At 43.0% G+C, this 17,811-nt stretch overlaps 1 protein-coding gene across 11 annotated transcripts in view; it reads left to right on the top strand.

The window, feature by feature from the left end:
- Positions 1-17,811, top strand: part of LOC106613881 (leucine-rich repeat-containing protein 7) — a 175,856-nt gene that overhangs the window by 138,618 nt on the left and 19,427 nt on the right. For 8 of the 11 annotated variants that reach the window (XM_014216586.2, XM_014216587.2, XM_014216584.2 and 5 more), the window contains 13 exons: positions 1,553-1,609; positions 3,553-3,616; positions 7,644-7,718; positions 8,065-8,209; positions 9,138-9,210; positions 10,146-10,163; positions 13,195-13,324; positions 13,958-14,073; positions 14,805-14,874; positions 15,007-15,106; positions 15,541-15,665; positions 15,751-15,939; positions 16,324-16,458. In XM_014216586.2, coding sequence (XP_014072061.1) covers positions 1,553-1,609; positions 3,553-3,616; positions 7,644-7,718; positions 8,065-8,209; positions 9,138-9,210; positions 10,146-10,163; positions 13,195-13,324; positions 13,958-14,073; positions 14,805-14,874; positions 15,007-15,106; positions 15,541-15,665; positions 15,751-15,939; positions 16,324-16,458 — 1,297 coding nt within the window. The remainder of the gene's footprint in view (positions 1-1,552; positions 1,610-3,552; positions 3,617-7,643; positions 7,719-8,064; positions 8,210-9,137; positions 9,211-10,145; positions 10,164-13,194; positions 13,325-13,957; positions 14,074-14,804; positions 14,875-15,006; positions 15,107-15,540; positions 15,666-15,750; positions 15,940-16,323; positions 16,459-17,811) is intronic. The other 3 variants (XM_014216596.2, XM_014216585.2, XM_014216595.2) reach the window with 1 other exon arrangement.

The raw sequence follows: 17,811 nt of genomic DNA, 5'->3' as shown, positions 1-17,811 counted from the left end.
TGTTTGCAAATTTATAAAAAAATAAAAAAAACAGAAATACCTTATTTACATAAGTATTCAGACCCTTTGCTATGAGACTCGAAATTGAGCAGAGGTGCATCCTGTTTCCATTTATCATCCTTGAGATCTTTTTACAACTTGATGGAGTCTACCTGTGGTAAATTCAATTGATTGGACATGATTTGGAAAGGCATACACCTGTCTATATAAGGTCCCACAGTTGGCAGTTTGTCAGAGCAAAAACCAAGCCATGAGGTCGAAGGAATTGTCCGTAGATTGTGTCGAGGCACAGATCTGGGAAAGGGTACCAAAGAATGTCTGCAGCATTGAAGGTCCCCAAGAACTCAGTGGCCTCCATCATTCTTAAATGGAAGAAGTCTGGATCCACCTCTTCCTAGAGCTGGCCACCCGGCCAAACTGAAAAATCGGGGGAGAAGGGCCTTGGTTAGGGAGATGACCAAGAACCCGATGGTCACTCTGACAGAGCTCCAGAGTTCCTCTGTGGAGATGGGAGAAACTTCCAGAAGGACAACCATCTCTGTAGCACTTCACCAATCAGACCTTTATGGTAGTGTCCAGGCAGAAGCCACTCCTCAGTAAAAAGGCACATGACAGCCTGCTTGGAGTTTGCCAAAAGGCACCTAAAGGGCTCTCAGACCATGAGAAACAAGATTCTCTACTCTGATGAAACCAAGATTGAACTCTTTGGCCTGAATGCCAAGCGTCACATCTGGAGAAAACCTGGCACCATCCCTACAGTGAAGCATGGTGGTGGCAGCATCATGCTGTGGGTACTTCGGAACAAGTCTCACTGTCCTTGAGTGGCCCAGCCAGAGACCGGACTTGAACCTGATCTCTGGAGAGACCTGAAAATAGCTGTGCAGCGATGCTCCCCATCCAACCTGACAGAGCTTGAGAGGATTCGCAGAGAAGAATACAGGTGTGCCAAGCTTGTAGCGTCATACCAAGGAAGACTCAAGGCTGTCATTGCTGACATAGGTGCATCAACAAAGTACCGAGTAAAGGGTCTGAATACTTATGTAAATGTAATATTTCAGTACATTCTTTATACATTTGCACAAAAAAAAATTGAACATGTTTTTGCTTTGTCATTATGGGGTATTGCATGTAGATTGATGAGGGGGAAAAAAACGATTTAATGCATTTTAGAATAAGGCTGTAAATCAAGGGGTCTGTATACTTTCCAAATGCACTGCATAAAGGTTATTTCATGCTGAAACCCTGAGTTTATCATTTTTATTTAGGATCATGTTTTGTAGCTTTGTCATTCCATTTTTGTAATCTTATTGAATTATTTCATGTATTTTACATGTGATAAGGCCACACACAGTACCAGAGATTATTACAGACACCTGTGACAATCTGAAGTACCCAAAGGGCCACTAGATGTCTTGTGACAGATTACATAAAATCCTTGAAAGATGAAAATTCTGGTAATCTTCTGGTAAACTTCAAAAGTTTCCAGGAATATACCCTCCCTATAATTTGTTTTGTTTGTCTTGTTGTGTTTTTGACATCCTCTACCTTTCAGACTTTCCAAGTTACGGATCCTGGAACTGCGAGAGAACCACCTGAAAACGATGCCAAAGTGAGTGACTAACCACGCAGAGACCTCTCCTCACCTCACCAGGGGAGCTAGAGTTAGCTACAGAGACGTGTTTGATCATGGGATGGAAAGGAAAGGGTACAGTAAAAGACATCCCAGGCTGAAACTAAACTCTTTGCCAACATACTTTTCACTAAAGTACATAGATAATAATATATATATATATATATATATATATATATATATATATATATATATATATATATATATATATATTTTTAACCTTTATTTAATCAGGCAAGTCAGTGAAGAACAAATTCTTATTTACATTGACAGCCTACACCAGCCAAACCCGGACGACGCTGGGCTAATTGTGCGCCGCCCTATGGGACTCCCAATCACGGCCGGTTGTGATACAGCCTGGATAACTTGCAGCCAATATCACTGATTCATACAAGTAGAGAGAACTACAATGTTTAACTGTTTGAGTGTTATCTATCCACATGTTAATACAGTATTTTATTGCAACGTCTCAATGTTTTCCCCCAGCACTTTAAATAAATGATAGCCTTCATCCCACTCCATCCAGCCTACACACAGCCTACCCACCTCACGTCTGTCCCCTCTCTCCTATGGAGGAGCTACTGAAGTAACCACTGAAGTAGCCATGAAAAGTGTCTGTTAATGGAAACCCTGACAGTTTTAGCAGCCAGCATGCCTATTCAGTCCCTATGAATAATCCAACCCTGCCCAAGGTACTCGTCCACACAGCAGGCTTTGGTTTTACCATTCCCCCTGCAGCACACGCTGGGGGCCAAATAGCCTGAGTAACATTCTGAGTTGGAATCTTAATGGGCAGATCAGAGTCAGAGCATGGTAAATAGCAGCTTCTAAAGCAAATGCCATCAGTCTCTCTCTGTGCGATGTGTAGCATGTGTCAGAGGAGGGGCGCTGTGCTATGGTCTTGTTATTTGATGTCTAAATGAAATGTGAAGAAGGCCCCATGTTGGAGCGTGTGTGTAGCTAGTGGAGCGCAGCCAGTGATGTTATGATTTATCATAGTAGAGAGTGTTGCGTTGCGTGCCCGAGAGACAGACACACTGCTCACATTGGTTGGTGCATGCATGCTGGCTCACTCAGGTGTCCTGATTTGAAAACAACTTTTATCCCACCATAACAATAACCCTACCCTCATCCATCACACTAGAGATTGAGTCAAATGAAGTACACTCATCCTCTGTCACCTCTAATGTGGCACAGCAAGGGATGTTTATTCATCTGCGTAAACCAACTCAAACATGTTTCCCCTTGAAGATGAGTGTAATGTCCTCATTCAGTTAATGAGTGTATCACGTTATCGTGGAGTCATTGGAGGGAAAGTGTATCCTAGAGGAAGGGTATAGATTACAAATAGGATTTTGATATGTAATCAAGGTTGGGGAGATACTCTGCCATGAGGGATCTGATCTGTTTGTTCTCACATCATAATTGAAATGAACTATATGGCCCAGCTGCTGTATATCATGACGTAAAACATACATGGCAGAGTATCCGCTTTAGTGATTTTACTAATGGACGCTCACCACTCAAGACAAAGATCCTCTGCAATCGCAAGCCAATACAACCAGTAATGACGTGCAATACATCTTAGATGAAATCATTCTGACATTGCTCTCCCCGGCTGACATTGTGTACACTGCATGGATGAAAGACTTTAATTTGAGGTGTTGCATGGTGCAATGGAGAAAGCCATTTCATGTTATATTAATCATTAACTAACTGCATTGTTTTGTTTTTAGCTATTTATATTTGTAGTGAATATTATGTGAATGTGTGGGGATATCTGGCTAGCACGGCGTCCTCTCTGCAATGGCAGACTTGCAGGAGGCCTGTTTGGGAGGGAGTTTGGCTGGTGATTGGCCTTTCTAAATGGTGACTTTGTTTCTATGCCAGAATCTGAGGCTCTTCCCTCTTGTTTGCTGCAGGTCAATACACAGACTGTCACAGCTGGAGCGATTAGACTTGGGAAGCAATGAATTCACTGAACTGGTAAGAAAAGAGGCCCTTTGAAGACGCCAGTCACGTGGACAGCAGCTGTCACCACACAGGCAGCCATGACCCAGCAGACCTGGAAGACGAGCCAGAGCCGGGCCTCCCCTCGCTCTGCTCTGCACCCTCATTACGTCTCCAGCACTGCTCCCTCCGCCCGCTGTGTGTGTGTGTACATGTGTGCGTGAATGCGTGCAAGTGTGCCATGGGAAATGGCTGGTACATTAGAGAGGTACTGTGAGGTTAGTTTAAAATGCTGCATGATTATTGACCAACAATCCATGTGATATCTAAAATGGGGCAGTATGAAGTGTGTGGATGCAGAATGCTCAAGGAGGGAGGGAGGCTTTTCAAGTGCGTAACTTCTCTAAGTCATCCTTGGTTAACATGATCACACACTGTGCTGGGACTCCGGAGCCCCTGGGAGAGCTGCTGGGTGATGCCATGCATGACATGCTCTGTGCCACAGGTCCCACTGATACCTTAATTGTGCATGTCTAAATGTGCTGTTAGACTGAGGGCTGGGCTGCCTCCACAGACCCCTCTGTCTCACCGTGGCGTTGGAACACACTCACTATGGACACAGCAGCACCTGCCTCCTCCTCACTCAAGGTCAAGATTAACAGGCACACAAACCCATCTCAGAATGACTCCTGTGTTTTCCAACCATCGAATTTTAAACATAAGGGCATTTTTCTTTAGGTCTGTACCAGCGTTTCCCAAACGAGGGGTCGCAACCCCATGTGGGGCCGCCTTATTTGAAAATGGGGTTGCGAGAGAAACTGAAATGAAATTTTAAAAAATGTACTTGCTTCATAGCCGGTAGCCGCTAGATGTATTAAACAGAGTGGTTTCTGTTTTCTTCCTACAAATGGCTCTATTTTTTGAACAGTTTAAACTACAAAATATTATGACCCCATCACTGAAAGATTAGACTCTAAGGAACACGTATGTGTCTTCTGTTTCCCTACAATGCCCACAAGCCACGAAGGACTTATTAGAACAGAGTGGACAAGACCAGGCACTAAATCAGACTGGGGGCAAAATAATATCAAGATCATACAAAAGTGTTACCTGATGGTCTTCTGAACTTCCCGTTACCTTTCTGATGCATTTCAGTCACTTCAAACCATACTTCCTTCAGATTGAAATACTGTCAAAAGTACTGTCAGACTGATTTGTAATAGACTGTCATAACCCCAATTAAAAAAAGTAAACATTGGCCGTTGATTACGTCACTTTGTTTACATGGTGGAGTCACGAAAAATGTTTGATCTCAAAATGGGGTCGCAGGCCAAAAAAGTTTGGGAACCCCTCGTCTATACTTTCTGTCACATCTGATGTACCTTTAGTATTTCCAGGACTTTGTCCTTGGGAAGTGAGGAAAAGGCATAATTTGCACAGCCCGTTCCAAGGGAGCAGATGGTTTGGCATTGTGATAAGCATGCTTTGCTGAAGTCCCCAAGTTACTGCAGAGAGAGAGAGAGCGCCCATCAACTCTTCCTGGTGCTATAGTCTGAACTCACAATCTGTGTGTCCTACTTAAATACAAGCCTCCCTCCCTCCCTCCACTTATGGCCTCTCTCATCCTATCCCTTCCCCATTCAAGGACTCCTGTTGCTTTTTGCTGATAGTGTGAGCCACATTGCCAATTGCATCTCAATTCCCCTCAAATAGAATCTTGTAGTCTAGCTTTATTGCCTGCTGATTTTGAAGCCCAGGGAAAATAGAATGCATTTTCTCGCATTCCTTAAGCTGTTGTTTCTTCCTCATCTGTCCCATACCTTGTGCCAACATGCCTATTGCATTTCTTCAGCTGATGGTTTCTGTGGTGAATGTTAGATTATTCTATCAGTGTTTTTCAGCATGGAGAATTCATGGATTTTTTCCCCCAGAATTCCGTCCTGGTTTACTGGTATTTCTTTGTGGAGGCAGACGCCTTTCCCCTTAATTAAACTAAGCTCTGGAATGTAATTCAGAGTCAACAGAGCTTCTAACAGGTTGGCTGAACCAGAAGGTCTATGAAAGCTCTCTCCATCTGATTTCAGCTCATGCCTTATTTTAGTGGCAATCAGTCTTCTACTCGGTTTTACTAAACTGAAAACATTTACATGTATAAGACCAGGATTCAGAAGACCTTATGTGCATTCAGCACAAGCAGCTCATTGATATGAATGAGACTGAAAACATTGTCCTTCTTGCTCTAGGCTAAACACATGCAGAAGATGCAGATGTGAAAACGTCTGCCACTGACATAAACTACAGAAAAATGCAACTTCAGAGGCATTGTCATGTGACGAAACCAAACAATGACCTCAGCACATGTGGGCCCAGCTGAGCCACGAGCAGATGCTTACTCCTGTGTGTCACAGAGGCAGAGAGTGAGGAAAGTTTCCTAATTAAAGTCCCTGCCTGGAGAAGGGGAAGAGGGAGGAGGGAGGAGGGGGGAGGGGGGACGCAGATGCCGGTGCTTGGAGGGCCGGGGTAGAGCAGAGCAGTGGATGTCATCAGCAGAGAGGAAATGACATCGCAGAGCTTCAAAGACAGACAAGAGGACATGCCTCTGCACAGGAAGCTCCATGGCACTGAGCACCATCCAAGTGTTTAATCTCCATCCGGAGAGAACAGGAGGCATGGTAGAGGTGCCAACACAGTCCACCATGCCAACCCTTCTCTTTGTTTCTCATTAATGCTGAACTTATAAGTAAAATAGTGTGGTGCTACTGTACTGACTCCAGCTCTACTGTAGATTGTGAGCTATGGATTAATGAGTCATACTACACACAACAATCCAAGAGTTCAGTGAGGGATTTGGAGATTGTGTGTGATGTTTTGGGAGGGTAGAGGGCAGGTAGGGGACACAGCAACTACATGGGACATTTTTAGCACCGCATACATTACCCAAAGCCAGTTGACCTTCTTTATACCCTTGGTGGGACGGAAACTTAATTTGTTTTTTGGGGGTTTGAAGTTTACTCTAAATTATACTTTTTTTGAGTAGTTAATAGAATATGCATTGCATCAGTCTGATTTAGATTGCTATGTTGTAAAGTCTCAAATGATACTGTAGGAATTTCTATTATTTTTGAGAAAGTGGTTGTGTACCTCCTGTTTTTGTTGTTGTTGGGTGTTGGCTGCTTCCATGCTGAGATTCTATTAACTTCTGTCACAAATTCTGTCACCAAAGCTAGCACATACCATTTTTTTAGGAGAATGCCCTTGGCAAACTTAATAAAACATCACTACTTTTTAGAAAACCCACAAGATACTGTAGCTACCCTCACAACTATGAGAAAAAAGCTGTCAGATATAATAATCAGAAATAGTCTAAATAGAAAATAGTCCACAATACAATTTGGAGTCCTTATTGACTGCCACACCAATGATGCCACACCATGCTGGGGAAAGAAATGCATGAAACACCTAGATGAGAGAGATTGGAATTGATTAGGGCAGCATGAAGGACTGTGAGGTCTGTCACTTAGTCTCTCAGGTTGGCCTAATGGAGTCATTTACACATAGTCGGGTATAACCTTTACTCCAGAGAGACACACACAGTCTGGCCAGGCCTCTCCACACAGGCCTGTATCGAATACAATCACTCACAGAGCTCCATTCATTCATTACCCCACTCTGTGGCCCGTGCAGCGATTCAAACACCCCTTTTCCATTATAGAATACGGAACGTGAGATGATTCTAGAATACATCTGGAGGAGCGACTGAGGATCGTAACTTTGCACCACTCTGTGTGCATATGCCGTCATTGACATGCCTATTTTGTTTTGTAATTACCCCATTGGTGTTGTGACATGAGATTATTCACTTCTTATATTGATTGGTGTTAAAATCCCACTTCCTTTACCATGATGATAAATTACATGCCACTCCTCACCCTGCCCTGACTCCAAGTTGCCAGGGCTTTCTTATGTCTTTGCCCTAGTTTCTGGGCTATTTTCTAAGGTACAGCCCTCCTGCTGCTGGTTGTTCTAGACAGCTACAGGATGTTGTGTGTCTTTGGTGTTTCAGCCTGAAGTCCTGGAGCAGATCCATAACCTAAAGGAGCTGTGGATGGACAACAACTCTCTGCAGAAGATACCTGGGGTAGGCCTACAGCCCTTCACTACCACCTCCAGTCATTATCTGCCTGTGTCATTTGTCATTGGCCCTGATGAAGTCTGTGCATGGCGGTTGTGATGCACTACCATAGGGAAACTCTTGCAAGACAGTTCCCTCAAACCCACATGTTGGAACAATGGCAAGCTGGAGACAGCTCTCTCTCTCTCTCTCTCTCTCTCTCTCTCTCTCTCTCTCTCTCTCTCTCTCTCTCTCTCTGTCTCTCTCTCTTTCTGTCTCTCTGTCTCTCCCTCTGTCTCTCCCTCTGTCTCTCGCTCTCCTCAACCGCTCTAACATCCATCTCTCCATGTCTCTCCCTCCCCTTCTGCTGAAGTGTATAGGGAAGCTGAGGCAGCTGCGCTACCTGGACCTGGCTAAAAACAGGATTGAGAGCTTGGACACTGACATCTCTGGCTGTGAGTGCCTGGAGGACCTCCTGCTCTCTTCCAACATGCTGCAGCATCTGCCTGACACCATAGGTGAGGCCATAGAACTGCTCTGCTCTCTCCCATCTGCAACAATAATATCTCCTGGTTAGATTGTCTCTGCTCTCTCCCCTCTGCAACAATAGGGTCTCCTGGTTAGATTGTCTCTGCTATCTCCCCTCTGCAACAATAATATATCCTGGTTAGATTGTCTCTGCTCTCTCCCCTCTGAAACAATAGTCTCCTGGTTAGATTGTCTCTGCTCTCTCCCCTCTGCAACAATAGGGTCTCCTGGTTAGATTGTCTCTGCTATCTCCCCTCTGCAACAATAGAGTCTCCTGGTTAGATTGTCTCTGCTCTCTCCCCTCTGGAACAATAAGATCTCCTGGTTATATTGTCTCTGCTCTCTCCCCTCTGGAACAATAGGATCTCCTGGTTAGATTGTCTCTGCTCTCTCCCCTTTGGAACAATAGGATCTCCTGGTTAGAAAGAATAAGAAAAAGGATCAAGAAAGGATGATTAGGAGATAAGGTGGGGATAGGATGATTAATTCTGTAATGACTGCGTTCATCGTGGCGGCTCCTCTTGGAGGTTGTTATCTGAGAGCGCAAATCCCTGAGTTGGTTTGCCTCTATCAATCATATGCGTCATTAAAATTCGATTCCTATTTGGAGAAAAAAAAGTGTTTGTTTGAATCCTCAAATTTAATTTGCACAAACTATTAAGTTATTTTGTACTTAATAAGTTTGTCAATAATTTCCTGTCTGTAAATGAATCAACCGGTAAGAGGATTATGTAGACAATGGGTTTGAAAAATTCCTTTTAACTGTGTTCTTCTCTTTTAACTGTGTTCTTCTCTTTTAACTGTGTTCTTCTCTTTTAACTTTGCTTCTCATGGTGTGTTTGTTCCTTTTTTAAATAATCAATTACATAACATCAAATGAATAGTGAAACTAGAGTTATGTCTTTGTCTCCATTGTAGGAATGTTGAAGAAGCTCACAACACTAAAAGTGGATGACAACCAGCTCACCTCACTGCCTAACACCATTGGAAGGTGAGTACTTTCACTTCTCAGATTGCAATCCCTGAACTTCCCAAATAAAATGTTTTGAAAGGATGTGGCCAAAAGCTGAACTAAATTCCAAGTCTTGTTTATTAGTGCATATCTATCATTGAACTGAATGCTAGTCTGTTTTAGGGCATCTATTGCATAACCAAATTAAAAGCCGTCAGAGACACAGATTTTGATGGTAAATTCAGTTGACACATTGCATCTTAATCTTAGCTCGTCTTCTATGCCAGTGGTTTGTTGCTGTAGTCAACACGGCCCGTGGATAGAAGGGGTCTGAAACTCTGCTGTCTCACTCTGGCACCTTCTCCTTGATGCTGCTTCTTACCTCACATCGACTAACGCTGATTTGCTCCATCACTGTTCACACCAAGTATAGAGTGATGTAGAACATTGTGTCTCAGTTGGCGGCACTGAGAGAGAGAGAGAGAGAGAGAGAGAGGAGGGAGGGAGGGAAAGAGAGAGGCAGAGAGGGAGAGAGATACATTTTGGGGGTGTGCCATCATTTGTTGTGCAATACTTAAAATGGAGGCTGTCTGAGTGGACTTGACTCTGATGTAAAAAAAAAATACTTCCCAAGCTTCCTCTGCTAGTATTGTAACCTCAACTCAAACACAATAGCCAGCCAAGTTGATTTGCTTGTTTTATATATACTATATCAGTTTAATCTGTAAACTAGAATGAGTCAGAGGCAATTCTGGGGGTCAAGTCTGAAGACGCCCAATTACTGTGATGTCATAGGTCAGGGTCACCACCTTACAGCTCATCATGTCATGTTCATCCTTACCGTGCCCTGCCTCCCCCACTGCTGCTCCCCAAGCCTGTGATACTGTTTCCTGTACACCTTTTTTTCTTGGTTTGTCATTGGTCGGTTTTGTGTGTTGTGGTTATTTCACATGCATCTAAAATGGGCCACTTAGTGGACGCGCCAAATTAGGGTAAGTAGACTGTAAATCCCTGTCTCCTGTACACGTTCCTCCTCGCCACAGCATGTTTATTCAGGCAAGTGCTCACCTTAATGTCCCCTGTCTGTATGTTCCGGCCGGGGAAGCAGATCTAGTAAAAGGCCTGCATATGGGAGGCCAGCTGGGCCAGCCTGTTCAGACAAATGTTGAGCTAATGACTCTGCTGTGTGTACAATAAATAAATACAATTGTAAATGGTGATTGGCCCAAATGCTGATTGGCTTAAAGCTGTGGTATGACACAAAATTAACTGTTTACTGTTCTAATAACGTTGGTAAGCAGCAATAAGCCACCTCAGGGTTTGTGGTATATAGCCAATATACCACGGCTAAGGGCTGTTCTTATGCACGATACAATGTGGAGTGCCTGGATACAGCCCTTAGCCGTGGTATATTGGCTATATACCGCACCCCCTCAGGCATTATTGCTTAAATGAAGTCTTTCCAGTGTGGGGAGGCAGCTCTTCCCCTCATCCTGTCCTGTTTATATACAATGACATTTTACACTAAATGCTCTGTTGGAGTTTGAATTTTAAAACTGGACTGTTGTTGTTGATTTTGCTCACGTTGTCCTTTCAAGTCTGACAAAGAGGCAAGGGCATTTGACTCAATAAACACTGTGGCTTTAGAGTTTAAGGTATATTATAAGATATAGAGTTAAGTTTGTCATTCATGAAGTTCAGTATTTAATATTCCCGATTTTGGTAAAAATCATACTGTTGATTATAATCTGATTGAAAAGAGATACTGGCACCACCAGATAGTGAGTCAGCAACATTAACTATTCATTTTCCCTCATGGAATTAATAAAGTTGAATCAATTTTGTGGTTTGTCTGTAAAAATCTCTCATTCTATCAAGTCATGGTTTTGAATATTGCCATGATCCTCATGAATCCATTTGATTCATGATTTCACCTTTCTGTAGTCTGTACATGTCTTAGATGGATCTACTCTTATAAGGAACACAATTATGATTTGTTTCCATGGAGGGATCAGTCATCTGAGGCTGCATCTGTCAACAACAAATACAGTCAATAACAAATAATGCAACCTGCTGCTGAAATGAATCTACCTATGGCTTTTCCTCAAAATGTTTGAGTGAAATAATGCTTGTATCATTATGATACAGTTGAAGTCGGAAGTTTACATACACCTTAGCCAAAAACATTTAAACTCAGTTTTTCACAATTCCTGACATTTAATACTAGTAAAAATACCCTGTTTTAGGTCAGTTAGGATCACCACTTTATTTTAAGAATGTGAAATGTCAGAAACATAGTAGAATGATTAATTTCAGCTTTTCTTTCTTTCATCACATTCCCAGTGGGTCATAAGTTTACATACACTCAATTAGTATTTGTTAGCATTGCCTTTAAATTGTTTAATTTGGGTCAAACGTTTTGGGTAGCCTTACACAAGCTTCCCACAATAAGTTGGGTGAATTTTGGCCCATTCCTCCTGACAGAGCTGGTGTAACTGAGTCAGGTTTGTAGGCCTCCTTGCTCGCACATGCTTTTTCAGTTCTGCCCACAAATGTTCTATGGGATTGAGGTCAGTGCTTTGTGATGGCCATTCCAATACCTTGACCTTGTTGTCCTTAAGCCATTTTGCCACAACTTTGGAAGTATGCTTGGGGTAATTGTCCATTTGGAAGACCCATTTGCGACCAAGCTTTAACTTCCTGACTGATGTCTTGAGATGTTGCTTCAATATATCCACATAATTTTCCTGCCTCATGATGCCATCTATTTTGTGAAGTGCACCAGTCCCTCCTGCAGCAAAGCACTCCCACAACATGATGCTGCCACCCCCATGTGTCACGATTGAGATGGTGTTCTTCAGCTTGCAAGCCTCCCCCTTTTTCCTCCAAACATAACGATGGTCATTATGGCCAAACAGTTATTTTGTTTCATCAGACCAGAGGACATTTTTCCAAAAAGTACAGTCTTTGTCCCCATGTGCAGTTGCAAACCTGGCTTTTTTATGGCGGTTTTGGAGCAGTGGCTTCTTCCTTGCTAAGCGGCCTTTCAGGTTATGTCAATATAGGACTCATTTTATTGTGGATATAGATACTTTTGTACCTGTTTCCTCCAGCATCTTCACAAGGTCCTTTGCTGCTGTTCTGGGATTGATTTGCACTTTTCGCACCAAAGTACGATCATCTCTAAGAGACAGAACGCGTCTCCTTCCTGAGTGGTATGATGGCTGCGTGGTCCCATGGTGTTTATACTTGCGTACTATTGTTTGTACAGATGAACGTGGTACCTTCAGGCGTTTGGAAATTGCTTCCAAGGAAGAGCCAGACTTGTGGAGGTCTACCATATTTTTTCTGAGGTCTTGGCTGATTTCTTTTGATTTTCCTATGATGTCAAGCAAAGAGGCACTGAGTTTGAAGGTAGGCCTTGACATACATCCACAGGTACACCTCCAGTTGACTCAAATGATGTCAATTAGCATATCAGAAGCTTCTAAAGCCATGTTTAAAGGCACAGTCAACTTAGTGTATGTAAACTTCTGACCCACTGGAATTGTGATACAGTGAATTATAAGTGAAATAATATGTCTGTTAAAAATTGTTGAAAATATTTCTTGTGTCATGCACTAAGTATGTCTTAACCGACTTGCCAAAACTATAGTTTGTTAACAAGAAATTTGTGGAGTGGTTGAAAAACAAGTTTTAATGACTTCAACCTAAGTGTATGTAAATGTTCCACTTCAATAATTCACAGGCCATTTTTTTGCGTACGAATTATGTGTAAGTAGGTCTGTGCTTCGCAGGTTCTTCACAAAATGATATGCACATATTAATACGGTACATCAAAGACATGTGTAGTAGAAAATCTATGCAGATTTGTGGTTGTTTTGCCTTTATTTTTTATTGATAGAGTTTTGGTTATTGTGCTTCTTTCCATGTTGATGTTACACTAATAACTAACCAAGTGGAAGTAGCTGTGGCATGAAGGATTCTTAAGGGACTCGTTCTCCACTTTCTTCCTCTACCCAGTTTATCGCTTTTAGAGGAGTTTGACTGCAGCTGTAATGAATTAGAGTCCCTGCCCCCCACCATTGGCTACCTGCCCAACCTTCGCACGTTTTCTGCTGATGAAAACTTTCTCATTGAACTACCCAGGGAGGTACGTCCGTCTGTCCCTATATCCTCACAGTGCTCCTGTACACTCACACACATACACAATGCATTTGGTTGTGTATGTAACATTGTTGGGGAATAGTGAACTACATGTAGTTCAACTAGTAATTGAACTACATTTTGCAGTAGCTTGGTGGCAGTTGAACTAAATTCAAATCTTGGTAGTGTTGTCAGTAGTTAATTACTGTTTTGCCATGTAGCGGTGTAGCTAACTACTGGAACTACGTGCTACTTTTTTGCAAAAATAATATATAGGTGAGGTAGGCAAGAATTTTCTTGCTTTTTCAGCGTCAGACCTGCCTAATTTTCACTTGAAACGTTGAATAGGCTAAATCACACATTCTGCTAACTTCTGACTCCAGAGTGATCTATTCTTGCAATTTGTAGTCTATGACATTTCAGATTGAGATATGATAATTTAGCACAAAGTAGTTTGGATGTAGTGATCTACTTTTTCTTAAGGGTAGCTTTAGTGTAGCTTAACTTCTTCCAGTGTGAAGTGGTAGCTTGGTAAACTATATTTTCAGAGTAGCTTCCTCAAAACTGGTAATTTATATGGTTTGGTGCATGGAAGATGGAAAGTGATCACTGAAATATCTGCTTGGCTCTTTTGTTGCAGATTGGGAACTGTAAGAATGTGACAGTCATGTCGTTGCGCTCCAATAAACTAGAGTTTCTACCTGATGAGATTGGGCAGATGACCAAGCTACGTGTTCTCAACTTAAGCGACAATAGGTATCAACCGATTGCTCTGCTATGTATACATACAGTAGCACACGCACACACAGAAACACAGCGAATCCATATGTTCCTCACACTCTCATTGACGGGGAAAATGCTTGTGTTGTGTGTCTATATATTTACATAGAGCGTAGGTGGAGTGGGGAATTCTTCTGAGGATTTTATAAAAACTAGGGAAGCTAGCTAGTGGTTATTATTTTGTTAATAGCACATTAAGATAGCTGCACAGCCTTAGAAAGCACTTCCCCCTGCCCACGGGCTAATTAAGAAAGCTCTTTATGAGATGTTTGGTTGCTCTGCCAGTGATTAACTGGATCCAAGGTAATTAAACCTGACCATCACTTAACACACGACAGCCATTAGTCAGACCTGCCTCTACACGCAGCACCACACACCACAGAGCTGATAGGCTGCCTCAGAACGGGCATCGAATCACCCCAACCCTGCATCATCCTACCTACAGTAGCCCACAACACTGTCTCCCTCTGACATATTTCTGTTGTCAAAGTGAGGCAGAGTTTGCTGAGCGTGTTGCCAAGGTGAGTAGTGAGTGTCAGTCAGTCAGAGGCAGGCAGGCTGTTATAGTTCCTTGGCAGAGGAATAGTATTGGCTTTTCACAGGGGACTTAATGATGATCTGTGTCCTTGAACACATCAGAACACAGTGTACTCATTGAGATGATATGCCTTCTTACTCCCCATTTCGTCTTCTTCTCCCTTACACAGATTAAAGAATCTCCCATTCACTTTCACAAAACTAAAAGATCTTGCTGCTCTTTGGCTTTCAGACAATCAGGTAAATATGATCTTATATGTTGTTTTGTTAGAAAGAAACACACCTTTACATTTTCGGATCAATTCTATTGTTTTACCTGTGTATTAGCAATACTTGAAGTGTCAATTATGTGTGATTGTCTTCTGTGTGCAGTCCAAGGCCCTGATCCCTCTCCAGACAGAGGCTCATCCAGAGACCAAGCAGAGGGTCCTCACCAACTACATGTTCCCTCAGCAACCACGACATGATGAGGGTGAGCTAGCTAGATACTGTGGGTGGAAATGTAACACATGCTGACAGGAGGGAAAATGCTCATAGCCAAGTATTCCCACAAAGTGGATGTTGCAGTACTATGAGTATGTGATTTTGTGATCGCTAAGGTCCCATGGATATGTATTTACAATTGATGAATGGTGCTTGAAATAACACTGGTATCCCTATAGTAATGGGTATAGTGATATGTGTGCAGAGCATGTGCCACTGAACTACCCTTTGAGGGTCAGATAGACTGAAGGTGTACATTTACTCAGGGATTGAATCCATTTTGAGGTTCCACTTGAGGGAGTTTGACAGATGGTTGGGTTAGGTGCCAGTGCACTGTATGCTGTTGGTGAAGTAAGCATGTCAGAACAGCACCAGTGTGAGACCAGTGACACCTCCCTGTTTCTCTGCCCGTCCTCTCTGTAGACTACCAGTCAGACAGCGATAGCTTCAACCCCACTTTATGGGAGGAGCAGCGTCAGCAGAGGATGACCGTAGCCTTTGAGTTCGAGGAGAAGAAGGAGGAGGAGGACAACTCTGGAAAAGTCAAGGTTTCACAGGACTTTCTGTTGACCTCAGTTTCCCCCATTTTTATTTTGTTATTACCGCTTATTTTTGCTCGTCCTGTCTGTCCAGGTTGAGATCAATCTGAAGCGCTACCCCACACCGTACCCAGAGGACCTGAAGAACATGGTGAAGTCAGTGCAGAACATGGTGGGCAAGAACCAGCTTCCCCTCAGCACTGGTACTAACTCCTCTGGTACCAACATGGAGCCACGAAAACAAGAACAGTATGAGCCCCCCTGGCCCATGCCCCCCAAAGAGGTAACAGACCGGGTCACACTACACACCCAGAAACCCACACATACCACCACACTCTCTCTCTCTCTCTCTCTCTCTCTCACACACACAAATACAAAAACAAATGATTATATTATACATAGTCCTCTTTGGCTGAATGCGATAGATATGTGTCACCCAGTCACTCAGAGTGATCTTCTGTTCCAGGTGATGGAAAGAGAGATGTTAGAGAGAGAGAGAGAGTTCAACAAGACTCAGAGTGATCTTCTGTTCCAGTTGATGGAGACAGAGATGTTAGAGAGAGAGAGAGAGAGAGAGTTCAACAAGACTCAGTGATCTTCTGTTCCAGGTGATGGAGAGAGAGATGTTAGAGAGTTCAACAAGACTCAGAGTGATCTTCTGTTCCAGGTGATGGAGAGAGAGATGTTAGAGAGAGAGAGAGAGTTCAACAAGACTCAGATGACAGAGCAAGGCATCATCCACAACTCTGCCATCGACATCCCAAAGCGCAAGGACAAGGAGGATCTGACTGAGAGCTCAGAGGTACAGGAGCAATTTCCTTATCTCTTTGTGAAAATGTTAAATAGTTTGTAGCACTTATTACGCCCTTGTAACACCAGGAAAGCAAAACAAAACAACAGCTTGTATTGGGCATGGTGGGGGAGAGAGTAATGACATGAATGTTTACACTGCAGCCTCAAGGTCCTCTCAGGCCGTTATGTCAGATTTAGTCCTTAGTTGCCTTGGACATCTCAATGTGAGAGTTCGGGTAGAGGTGAGACCACCTGTATTGAGCGCATGGGAACTGAATTTCATTGAAAGAACTGAGTAGGTGTGTCCAAACTTTTTCAAAGACGTAGATTAACGTAGTATCAGCTTTCAGTGTTTTTGACTTACGGCCAGGTGTGACAAAGTTTGAGAGGGCAGTGTATTAAACCCAGGGCCATGGATCTGTGGTGTAGCAGCTTTTTACAGGTGATGTGATTGAAACCTGCAGAGATCATAGGATCCTTTCATCTGGAAGCCTCAAAGGCCCCATGATGGCCTCAACTGGGTCTTTGTTAAATCGTTAGCTCTCTCTCTGAATACACAGAGGAGTCAGTGTCAGACAGGTAGTCTGCTGAGGTGCTGTTTTCACAATTATTTTATGCTGTGTGCAAAAAGGTGCATTATCTTGGCATAATATCATATTGTGGCTGAAATGGAGGTTAACTCGGCCATAACTCAAATGTCAAGTATTAGTGCATTTGCAAGTCCCCAGGGGACAACATGGCGCCGAATTTGTAGCCTTTAATAAGGCTTGAAATACTGCACAACGAACAGCAGAGGCTGTTGAATAAACAGAGCAAAGGTCAGTGTTAAATGTCAATTGCATTCAGAGGACTCCAAGAGGCTAGATCTGAATAAGCTCCTGTTCCCAGAGTCATACAATATGTATCTTGTATCTGCTTACTGTCATTTCTTTGTAAGCGCTATAGGAGCCCAGAGTTTGGACCAATTACATCAGGGTTGTAAATGCACTCATGCTGGTTGTGAGTCCTTTTAACATTGCATACATTTAAGATGAGATGTAGATTAGATTTTATTTTAACCTGTAAAATGAAAATACATATAAAATCCCCTTTCCAGTGGAAGTAGGTTCCAACTTCCAAGGAGTCAGCTAGCAACCACTTATTTTCCTAACCCTAAATCTGGAAGGTCCTCCTGTGCTTGGCACTCTGCTATATCTCTACCTCTCTGTAAAGTGTGTTGACAGAGCTGCAATGTCCTGTGTACTTTGTGTCCATAACTGCTTTGGATTGCCTCATGCTGTCTCCTCCCATAAAACCCCAGGGAGAGAGAGACCCTTGGGTGCCGCGGTGCTGCAACGAGAACTGGGTCACTGGGTGGGGGGCT

Source organism: Salmo salar, chromosome ssa10, assembly GCF_905237065.1.
Source record: "Salmo salar chromosome ssa10, Ssal_v3.1, whole genome shotgun sequence".
Classification (NCBI taxonomy): domain Eukaryota; kingdom Metazoa; phylum Chordata; class Actinopteri; order Salmoniformes; family Salmonidae; genus Salmo; species Salmo salar.
Note: the sequence above shows the minus strand (reverse complement) of the source record. Positions and strands in the feature narration are given on the sequence as shown.